The sequence below is a fragment of the Zea mays genome, chromosome 9 (genome assembly GCF_902167145.1).
Source record: "Zea mays cultivar B73 chromosome 9, Zm-B73-REFERENCE-NAM-5.0, whole genome shotgun sequence".
NCBI lineage: Eukaryota > Viridiplantae > Streptophyta > Magnoliopsida > Poales > Poaceae > Zea > Zea mays.
The window spans coordinates 125,572,409-125,581,728 of NC_050104.1; the positions used below are offsets into that span (position 1 = coordinate 125,572,409).

General features: G+C 47.9%; 1 protein-coding gene across 13 annotated transcripts; it reads left to right on the forward strand.

Moving 5' to 3' along the window:
- Window positions 1–3,634: 3,634 nt before the first annotated feature.
- On the forward strand, window positions 3,635–9,119 carry LOC100276005 (uncharacterized). Of its 13 annotated transcripts, none has more exons than XM_035962180.1 (9): window positions 3,635–4,070; window positions 4,747–4,857; window positions 5,883–6,340; window positions 6,429–6,708; window positions 6,800–6,871; window positions 7,260–7,467; window positions 7,560–7,840; window positions 8,130–8,278; window positions 8,745–9,119. In XM_035962180.1, exons 2-9 carry the CDS (start codon window positions 4,834–4,836, stop codon window positions 8,893–8,895), a joined length of 1,623 nt encoding a protein of 540 aa, XP_035818073.1. In that variant the 5' UTR covers window positions 3,635–4,070; window positions 4,747–4,833; the 3' UTR covers window positions 8,896–9,119.
- Window positions 9,120–9,320: the final 201 nt, after the last annotated feature.

A 9,320-nucleotide genomic window follows, 5' to 3' on the forward strand; every position in this document is an offset into this window, starting at 1 on the left:
AGATACTTGGTGATGTTAGTGATGACGCAGACTTATATCTGTTTTGTGATGATCCTTACTTATATTTGTGAGACTTTAGTGAGACTTTGTGATATATATGGTGTTCATGATAAATGTGTTCATTCTGTGATGTGATTGATATATAATGTGATGTGAATCATATATATCTTTTGTTTGTTTGGATGGAACAACAAAAGCAAATAAAAAAGGGACATTCTGGTCACTTTGCCGAGTGTAACACTCGGCAAAGGGGCGCTTTGCCGAGTGCTATGACCATGACACTCGGCAAAGAAGGCAACCTGGGAACCGGTAAAGCCATCTTTGCCGAGTGATGACAATGGCACTCGGCAAAGAAGGAAACCTGGGAACCGGCAAAGACATGTTTGCCGAGTGCCATTGCCAAGGCACTCGGCAAAGGGACTGGCAAAGGGGCCCACTGCAGGGTTCTTTGCCGAGTACCTGTCCAACAGACACTCGGCAAAGAGGCCACCTTTGCCGAGTGCCTACTAGAGCTCTCGGCACAGGGACTGGCAGTGGGGCCCACTGGGTCAGTCTTTGCCGAGGTCCTCTCGAGCAAACACTCGGCAACATTAACCTCTTTGTCGAGTGCCACAGACGGCACTCGGCAAAGGATCCGTCACCGTTACTTGGCGTCGTGACGGTGACTTTTCTTTGCCGAGTGCCGTTTGGCACTCGGCAAAGTCTTTGCCGAGTGCCCGACAAATAGTACTCGGCAAAGAGGCTGTTGCCGATGTACAGTTCACCGAGCGTTCTTTGCCGAGTGTTACACTCGGCAAAGCATTTGCCGAGTGTAAATTTGCCTTTGCCGTGTGTCTGAGACACACGGCAAAGGAGCTGATTCCGGTAGTGACAGCTACCCTCGGCGTTGCATCCATCGTGATGGTGGCAGGCGAATGTTGCCCCGGTTCTGGTGGGGCAGAACGGGCGCGCCTGCGGTAGACCCGGCCAGGCAGAAAGCGTCGCTCTGCGTGCACAGACATCAAACTTGGGCTCGACGTCACTGTCTGTGGCGGCGGTGCTGAGTGGTTATGATCATCCTGTGGCACATCCTCTCCGCACCGGTCGCCTCTGACGCGATGCAGCGGCGGCCGTGGGGAGGGCCAGCGGTCTTCCCCAGCGCCCACGGGGGATCCGGGGCTACAGCCCAACAGCGCGACCGGAGAGGGCGCGTGGCGCTGGTGGAGCCCACGGGGGGAGGACCTGTTGCGGTGTCCATGGCGACGGGGCGAATGCCTCTCCCGACTGCGTCCACGGTCCTGCCACGCAGGCCCGGAGTGGGGGGCAGACACAGGCCCGGGGGGGGGTGGGCTAGGCCGTCGGTGCAAGGGCCCCGGACATGGTGGTGGCGTCGACCACCAGTGTTGGAGCCCCAGTCGTGGGCGTCACGCCTAGGCTCGGAGCGATCACGGTCACGGTCACGTGGCGCGCGGGAGACGCTGCGGAAGAGGCGGGAACTCCAGGTCCTCGCCTTGTGTTGCCGACGCCCACGCCTACCATCCTCATCATCTTCGTCTTCTCTGTCCCAACGGCGACTCCCATTACAGTGATCCGTCGGGGGCGGGTCATGTCGGTCGCGAGGGCCCCGCTCGCCGTCGACCACACCATGGCGCCACGGAAGTGAGCGAGTGGCCAGCCGCCCACCCTGCCCCGAGGGGCTCTCCACTAGATCAATGTGCACCAGCACCCGGAAGGTGAGGCCACACTGCCCTGGCGGAGGGGGGGCGTTGTCATGGATCACCATTGAACGGCCCGTGATGGTGAGCCAGACGATCTTGGGGATGTCAGACGGATTTCCCGTCCACGCCCACAGGTTGAGGCAGCACGCGTCCGCCTTGTTGGAGGAGAGACAATCTTCTTCGACGTAGTCAAGGACGCAGGCACGAGCCACCGAGCGCTTGGCGATGTTTTCGTTCCAGGCGTGGGGAGGGATGCCCTCCAAGCACAGTCTGACATGGAAGTAGAGATCATGGCGCTCCCCGAGGGCGACCAGCTGCCATGGCCTGATGCGGAAGTCAAGGTTGCTGTGTAGGAAGTCTCTTGCAGCGACGGCCGCCTCCCGGTGGTGGTGGTGTGTGAAGGTGACGAGGAAGTCGCCCGGAGGGCTTCGAGCCACCTTGATGTCCTCTGTCCTCACCCCGAAGCGGGAGCAGAAGGCCCGCATCACCCGCTCCGGGCTGATGTCGGGGCGGTCACGCCCGAGCCACACGACCACCGCATGGGAACTCAGCCGCTCAAGCTCCCGCTCCATGTTGCTGGTGGAGGAGGCGACGACGCAGGAATGCTCCGGCGGACAGCAGGGTCGCCGGGTTCAGCCATGGACGGGGCAGCGAGCACGAGCGGTGGAAAGTTGACGTTGTCAAGGCGTGGAGCTTGGCACTTGGGGGTTGGAGGTGTCTTACTACCCCTCCCGGAGCACTGCCAGGAACGGTGTCCGTTGCGCAGGCAATTTATGCACCTCACCGGGTCTCTGCAATCAATGGCGAAGTGGCCTCTGCCCAGACAGCGGGCGCATTTACCTTGCAGACTTACCAGCAGACGGCGAGGAGTCGGGGTCGAGCGAGGCACCCATGTCGTGCGGTCTGGTTCCGCACAGGCAGCGCGTCGGCGCCTGCGCCGAATCGTCGTCCAGCTGCCAGGAGCTTCGTCTTCAATGCGGTCGCAGCCATGAGTTGTCGGAGGATCGGTGGAGACATCAAAGCGACTGGATTTGCTGGTGGATTTGGGGGAGGAGAGGTAAGTGACGTCTGGCGCGCCGCTCGCAGTCAATGCAAAGCGAACGCGCTTGGAGGAGTGAAGGACCTGGGGTAGGCTGGCAGGTGGAGGCGGCGGCAGCGGGGGCAGGGGCATGGGAGGCCGAGCTAGCGGTGCTAGGGGAGTACGCTGGGTGGGATCTGGCTTCCTGGGGGTGGGATCTGCCGAGGACGACGGGACAACGACAGATCGGGCGGATGCGGCGGCGGGGGGAGCGCGGTCGCCGTGGGGGGGAGAGCGGGTGGGGAGGGAGGGCATCCTGATGCTCACAAAGCTCCATAAATAAACTTATCATTTCAGCTGAATCGATTTAAGGGGTGTTTGTTTGGATTATAATCTGTTTAGATTATATAATTTTTTTATCAAATTTTAAACTAAGTGTTAGTTTATAATTTATTAGAAAAAAATGAGCCTATCCCTGGAAAAGGATCTGTTCTGGAGTAAATGAAACAGATCCTTGTACGGCTATATCCATTCCATCCTCTCTAATCCAAACGAAAACATGTGGAAATCGTTTCGTGAGACAGAGAGATCAAGGACCGGGACGTGCTCTGGTGGGCTTCTGACCACCCACCTATGCGACATTGGACCGAGCAATGACAAAAGGAATATACTACCGGCCAAGCCGAGGTCCGGTTGCCACTTGAAGCCCAGAAACGAAGGTGCAACTTAAAAAAAGTACACGTGTCTCGTGAGCATCCTATAATTCAAATAAAAAAAGTAAAAACGCAGCGCGAAAACCGCCCGGTTTCCCATCTAGGCTAGGCCAAGCCGAAGCCGAGCCGACCAAACCGAAGCGGCGTCGCTGTCTCTGTCTGTCGCATTCGCTCGCATACTACTCGCACGCGCATCGGCTGGGAATGGATCAGCGCGGGCGCGAGGCGCGAGCGCAAGCGGGGGCGCAGCAGCCAATGGGGCGCCGGCAACTGATCGGATCGCGCCGGCGCCTCGTGTCCACTACCTCGGCACCGCCCAGGGCCCACCACGCCCGCTCCCAGCCGCTAGTTATAGTTACCAAACAATTTCTTCTTTTTTTCTCCTCTAAAAAGATCCTTCTGGTAATTTGGTGCTCAAGGCGAGACGCCCATCTCCCCTCTCATCGTCTCTCTCATCTCATCCAGCCTGTGCCAAAACAAAACGAGAAAAAAAAGTCTTGCTGCTGCTGGTGGTGGAGCGAGAAAGGAAAAAAAAAAAGAAGGGGTAATCTCAGGAACCATCTAGATACAGCGGCGGTACGTGGACTGGACTGGAGCGAGCAAGCCTGCGCCGGCGCCGCCGTCCTCCCGAAACAGAAGCTGGTAAGATCCATCCTGCTCTTGAGTTCCTCTCTCCCTCTCTAATCGTTTCCTGTCGTCTTTGAGCTGGCCCGGTGCTGTTCTTGCCTCCTTTGCGGGGCTGGGAACCTTGAGTTCCTCCTATCTGTTCTTGGGTTAAGAGGCGTTTTTACCCCCCCTTCGTTTCTGGCGACTGGTTTCTGGTGGTCGTGTGCGCGCCCCCCACCTTCTGTCTGACTGGTGTTTGGTGTCCTTGTGGCGATTCTTCTTCGTTCTCTCTGTTTCTGAAGGAAGATACCATTTTGGATCTTTGCTGGAGCGCTTTACTGTGATACTACTGTCTGCTTTTTTTTTTCCCTACTGTTGGTTTTTCTTTGCTTCTGCAGCTTCTGATCCACAGCTCTTGATTCCGGAAGGTGACAACATGTCTATTCGATTTCCCTGTTTTTTTTGTTCTTTATTGTAGAGTTCTAGGCCCCTTCGGTGAGATGTATGCGTCACAAGCTTTCCGTGTTTTCCAGCGCTGTTTGATCTGAGCCCAAGGTGGGCTGGCAACTGAACATTCCTGCGGTAGTTTTGTTTGAATATAATTACTGTTGTAGCGACCTGTTTCGGAATATGATTATTTGTTTAGCCTACAGCTTCTTTTTTTTTGCGGATAATTCATCTAATTTTCTGTCCTTTTGGTAATTTGTAGTAGTTGGTCAAGAACTGGGGATACTGAGTTGAATATGATCTCAAATCCGGTGGACTGGTATAGTTTCGGACCCGGATAGAATTGGTAGGGATGCAAGATTGGAGGGTGCGTGAGGTAATCTCAGTTCATGAATTCCTTCTCTCTTTCTTTTTGTGAAAAGTTTCGGAATTTCTTGATAAACGTAGCATCTCACTTCTATTTGTAAGCCACTGCATTTTATACATGAGATTATAACCAATGATGTGGAATGCATTTGTTTGCAATATAGGAAAAAACATTTTACAAATAACAGTGACCTAGATTTAGTGGACGATAAGAAGTGGAAAAATTAGGAAGAACACATAGGTAGGTGCGTGTGAGGATAGTTTTATTCAATTCCATATAATCTGTGCAAGTATACAGATTAAAGAATTAGCCCGCCGTGGTTTGGGACTGTGTACATAAGGTTCCTGGTATGCACGTTTATTTCCATTTCAACCAGCTGATGTAACAATGAGATATTATTTCTATATCTAGAATTCAAGCTAGTTGGGTTATGCTTCAAGTTCGTTCGCTGCCTAGTTAGCTTGGATGGCTTTGATTTATTTATTGATACTCATCATCAGTTAGGCAAGCAGGTTAAGCTTTGTGCTGACTTGTGGAAGTACCAGTGTTCATTTCGTTGAAGTGCGCTTGCCACCCATAATAGATCCACAATTGTTTTTGCTCTGGCTAGATGAGTGGGGGTTTAGTGGGCTAGCCCCAAGTAAAAGTTCCTACTTCCTACTTTCCTAGTGCCTGCTTTGGTGAAGTAAGTTGACCAGTGTTTAAAATTTCAATGTTTGATTGACACGCTACAAGTGTAGCATTAATCAACTTGATGCTGAACTCATACCCTAGTCACAATCATCTGTTGCGCTGGACCTTGGTCACTAAGGGCTACTTTGGGAACCTCAAATCCCCTTCGGGATTAGAGGGGATTGGGGTGGAAATGAACTAATTTCCTGTCCAATCCCCTTCAATCCCGAAGGGGATTTAAGTTTACAAACTAGCCCTAACAGTGTGTTGTTTATGTTCTCTGGACCCTCGTTTATCTTGACATTCCATTCGAATTGCTATTTTTTCCTGCTGTAGGCCTATGACTAATAATGCTTTTACAGTTCGAAGGTAAATTCACTGATGAGTTTGCCCACAGCAGTAGCAACGAACATAAAGGTGGAGTTGAGGCTTCTGGTGTCATTAGTAGTAAGAAGTTGAAGCATGCAGTTGCTAATGAGAAAATCCAAGGTGTCATCCCCGGTACAAATAGCTCAGGTTCACTGAAACGTAATTCAGAGAACATCCAACATGCGAACGGGGTATTATCCCAGAATATAAGCTGCGCTGGTGACTACAAAAATGGCTCCATTGCCTTTCCTTTGAGAGAAGAAAATACAATAACTGAGACCAGATGTCCAGATGATAACTGGAACTCCTGTCAGTTTGCACTGAACAATGGTTCGTCCATTCTCAATAACCACAGTGCTCCCCAGGATAGCCTCACTTATGGAGATAATGATCTAAACTACATCGAATGGCCTGGCATTGACAATTTTGAGGATGTCGATACATTATTCAGGTATTCAGAACTTCTAGCTTACTGGCTAAAATCTTAATTTGTGTAATGAGATAATTAACTCTAGTTTTTCCCTTTTTTTTAAAAAAAGGAGTTCTGATTCAACATATGGTCAGCAGCAGCTGGAGAATGCAGATGGGTTATCTTGGATTCCGTCTTCAGATGCTGTTTACTCTACCGATGTTGCTTTGCAACAAGGGCTTGATTCGTCTTATTCAGATTATGGTATTCTGGATGATCTCTCCGCATTCCAATGTGCAGAAGATAAATCACTACCCTTGGTTGATCCTTCATCAGCTTTATGTGATAATCAATTCAATGATACCTACCTGTTCAGTGAACAAAAGAATGTGAATGCATATGGTGAACAGGCAAGTCATTTGTTCCCTTTTTCGTTTGTATTAGTCGACGTTATTTATGTTCTACCTTCTTTAATTATTGTACCTCTTTTGTCCACAATAGATATACCAAGAGGATTTGATGGAGTTGTTGCCCACTGACCAGATATGCAGCGGACATGAAAACATTGATATGGTAATTTTTAGGGCTATTTAATTATTTAAACAATACCAAATAGTTCTAGGCATATTACAACTGGCTCTGTGAAATTCTAAGTCGTTTTAGCTTTTCTAGATGCAGCTATGCACCTAGAAATATGCCATGTCTAGATACGTAGTAAAACTATTATCGAGAAAATCCAAAACGACTTATAATATTGAATGGAGTGATTATATTTCTATATTTTGTGCTCCAAAGCCTTGGTACAATTTTCTCTTGCTTGTGTAGTTTTGTATTCTGTCACTGGAATGTTATGTTTCTGTGGATGGTTAGTTCATAAGAGATGGTGCCATAAGGATGATAGATTACTATGCAATTTAACCCCATGTTCTTCATTGATTTAATGTCATGGTTTTAGTTGCAGGTTGGAAACCAGTATCCATCTGAAAATGCAATTCAAGGTACCGAAGATAAGAAATTCTCTATAGCGTCAACTTCCCAGCTGAGTTCTCAGAATTTACTGAATCAAAGACACCACTTAGATTCCAGTTCACCAAGCAATATTACTTCGGAGTCCTATCCAGGAAAGTTCGGTCCATCTAGCTGTTCTTCTGCACAAAGAAACTCAAAAGGTAATGTTACAAGCGAAACGTCAGATGGGGTTTTTATTTTTTTAGTTGTTCTGAACATGTTTGTTTATCTTGTACTCTTCTGGTGTGATTAGCTGGTGTGACACTTAAGTGCGCAAATGCAGTGCAGAAGAAAACTGTCAACATACAACCAAGACAGCCAGCAAATGATAATGTTATGAACACAAGCAGAGCTTCTTACCCTTGTGAGAACTATGAAACTGAAAGAAGAGGATTAGGGAAAAGAACTCTGGGGGATCCTCAAGTTACAATGGGTAGTTCAATGGTAGTGGATGGCTCATTTGTATCATCTATGTCCTCTGATAACTCAGTCGAAGAAAGCAGCTTTCAACAACTGCAGGATGCTGTTAGTCAGGTATCATGGGTTACTAGTTTTCTTTTTGATTTCTTTTAATTTCCCATATAGCATAAACTCTAGCCTACAGCAGTACAGCCCCTTCATTTTGTTATTGCAAATCCATGCTGTGTTTGTAGTTTCTTTTTTTTTCCTTTGTGGTTTTTTGATCTCTCTAAATGACCATAAAATTGATCGAAGGAAGGGAGCCTAGTTTGGTTGAACCAAAATTCAGTTTTTCATCCTTGTCTTAGATGATCAAATAAACTACGTACCGCAGTATTAAAGTTGCTTTGCATGTCTACTTCAGCTGGATGTGCAAACCAAATTGTGCATCAGGGATGGTTTATACCGATTGGCACGAAGTGCGCAACATAGACAAGTTTTTCCAAATACGATGAACAGCAATGGTGGTAGCGAGGACGGAAAGGAACTGGAGAACGCAGAAACTTCGTGCAAGTATGTTTCTAATTCTAACAAATGTCTTATGTACACTTGCGTAATCATGAATCATTATCTATATGGCTCTGAAAACTGCAAGAGCTGTCATTCTCATTATTTATTTATAAAAGCATCATATTGTTGTCTAAACGCTCCTAACACGCCATTTTTTCTTCCACACATCATGTTATCTCTAAAATGTCATTTTTTTTGAGATGTCAAACCGGGCATGTACCAGAAGAACATTGTATGATATTCTTGGTCCTTAAGATGCTAGTTGATTGAGGTTTAAATATAACTTTTGATTTGTGTCACGGATTAACCTGCCAGTTGACTATACATGGTATTTGTGATGCTAGTCTGTTATATATAGTTGCCTGTTTTAAAAGTAAAACAGTAAGAAATATAACATCTCAAGTATCATGCAAGGGAGGCGAGAAATATAACATCATGTTGTTTCGTTTTTGACGTTTCTGATTGGCAGGTTCATGGACCCTCGGAGCATCGAGACGCAGACAAACCCGATCGATCGGTCTATAGCTCTGCTACTTTTCCGCGAGTCATCTGGCGGCCATGTCCATGTGGCTGTAGCAGCCGACGATGCCTCGTCACTGAAATCCCCTGCTGGTGTATGATTTCCTGCCTGCCACATCTCAGTTCCAGGGCCCTGCTGCTAACCCAGGATGTTTCTAGGCATGTATGTAAAAAAAAAAACAAGCGTATTGTGTAGCCAATAGTCTGTACTCTGTAGTCACATTAATTTTGTCATGCTTGTATCCTATTGCTAGACGGCCGATGTGCTAACCTAGTGCTGTTGACTCAAATTTTATGCGTAATCTAAAAAAAATTATTTCTTTTCGTGGATCTCTAGCATACCTTCAAACTGATGCACGGGAGTGGAAGGATTCGCTTCAACAATCGTTAGGGCATGTACAACTCTAAATCTTTGAATCGGTTTTTCAAGGAAAAAGAGACTAGACTATAAGATACAACCTTGATATCTTAGATTATAAATGCAGTTAAGATACAATATGTAGAGAGTTGTGTAGTATGTCTCTTA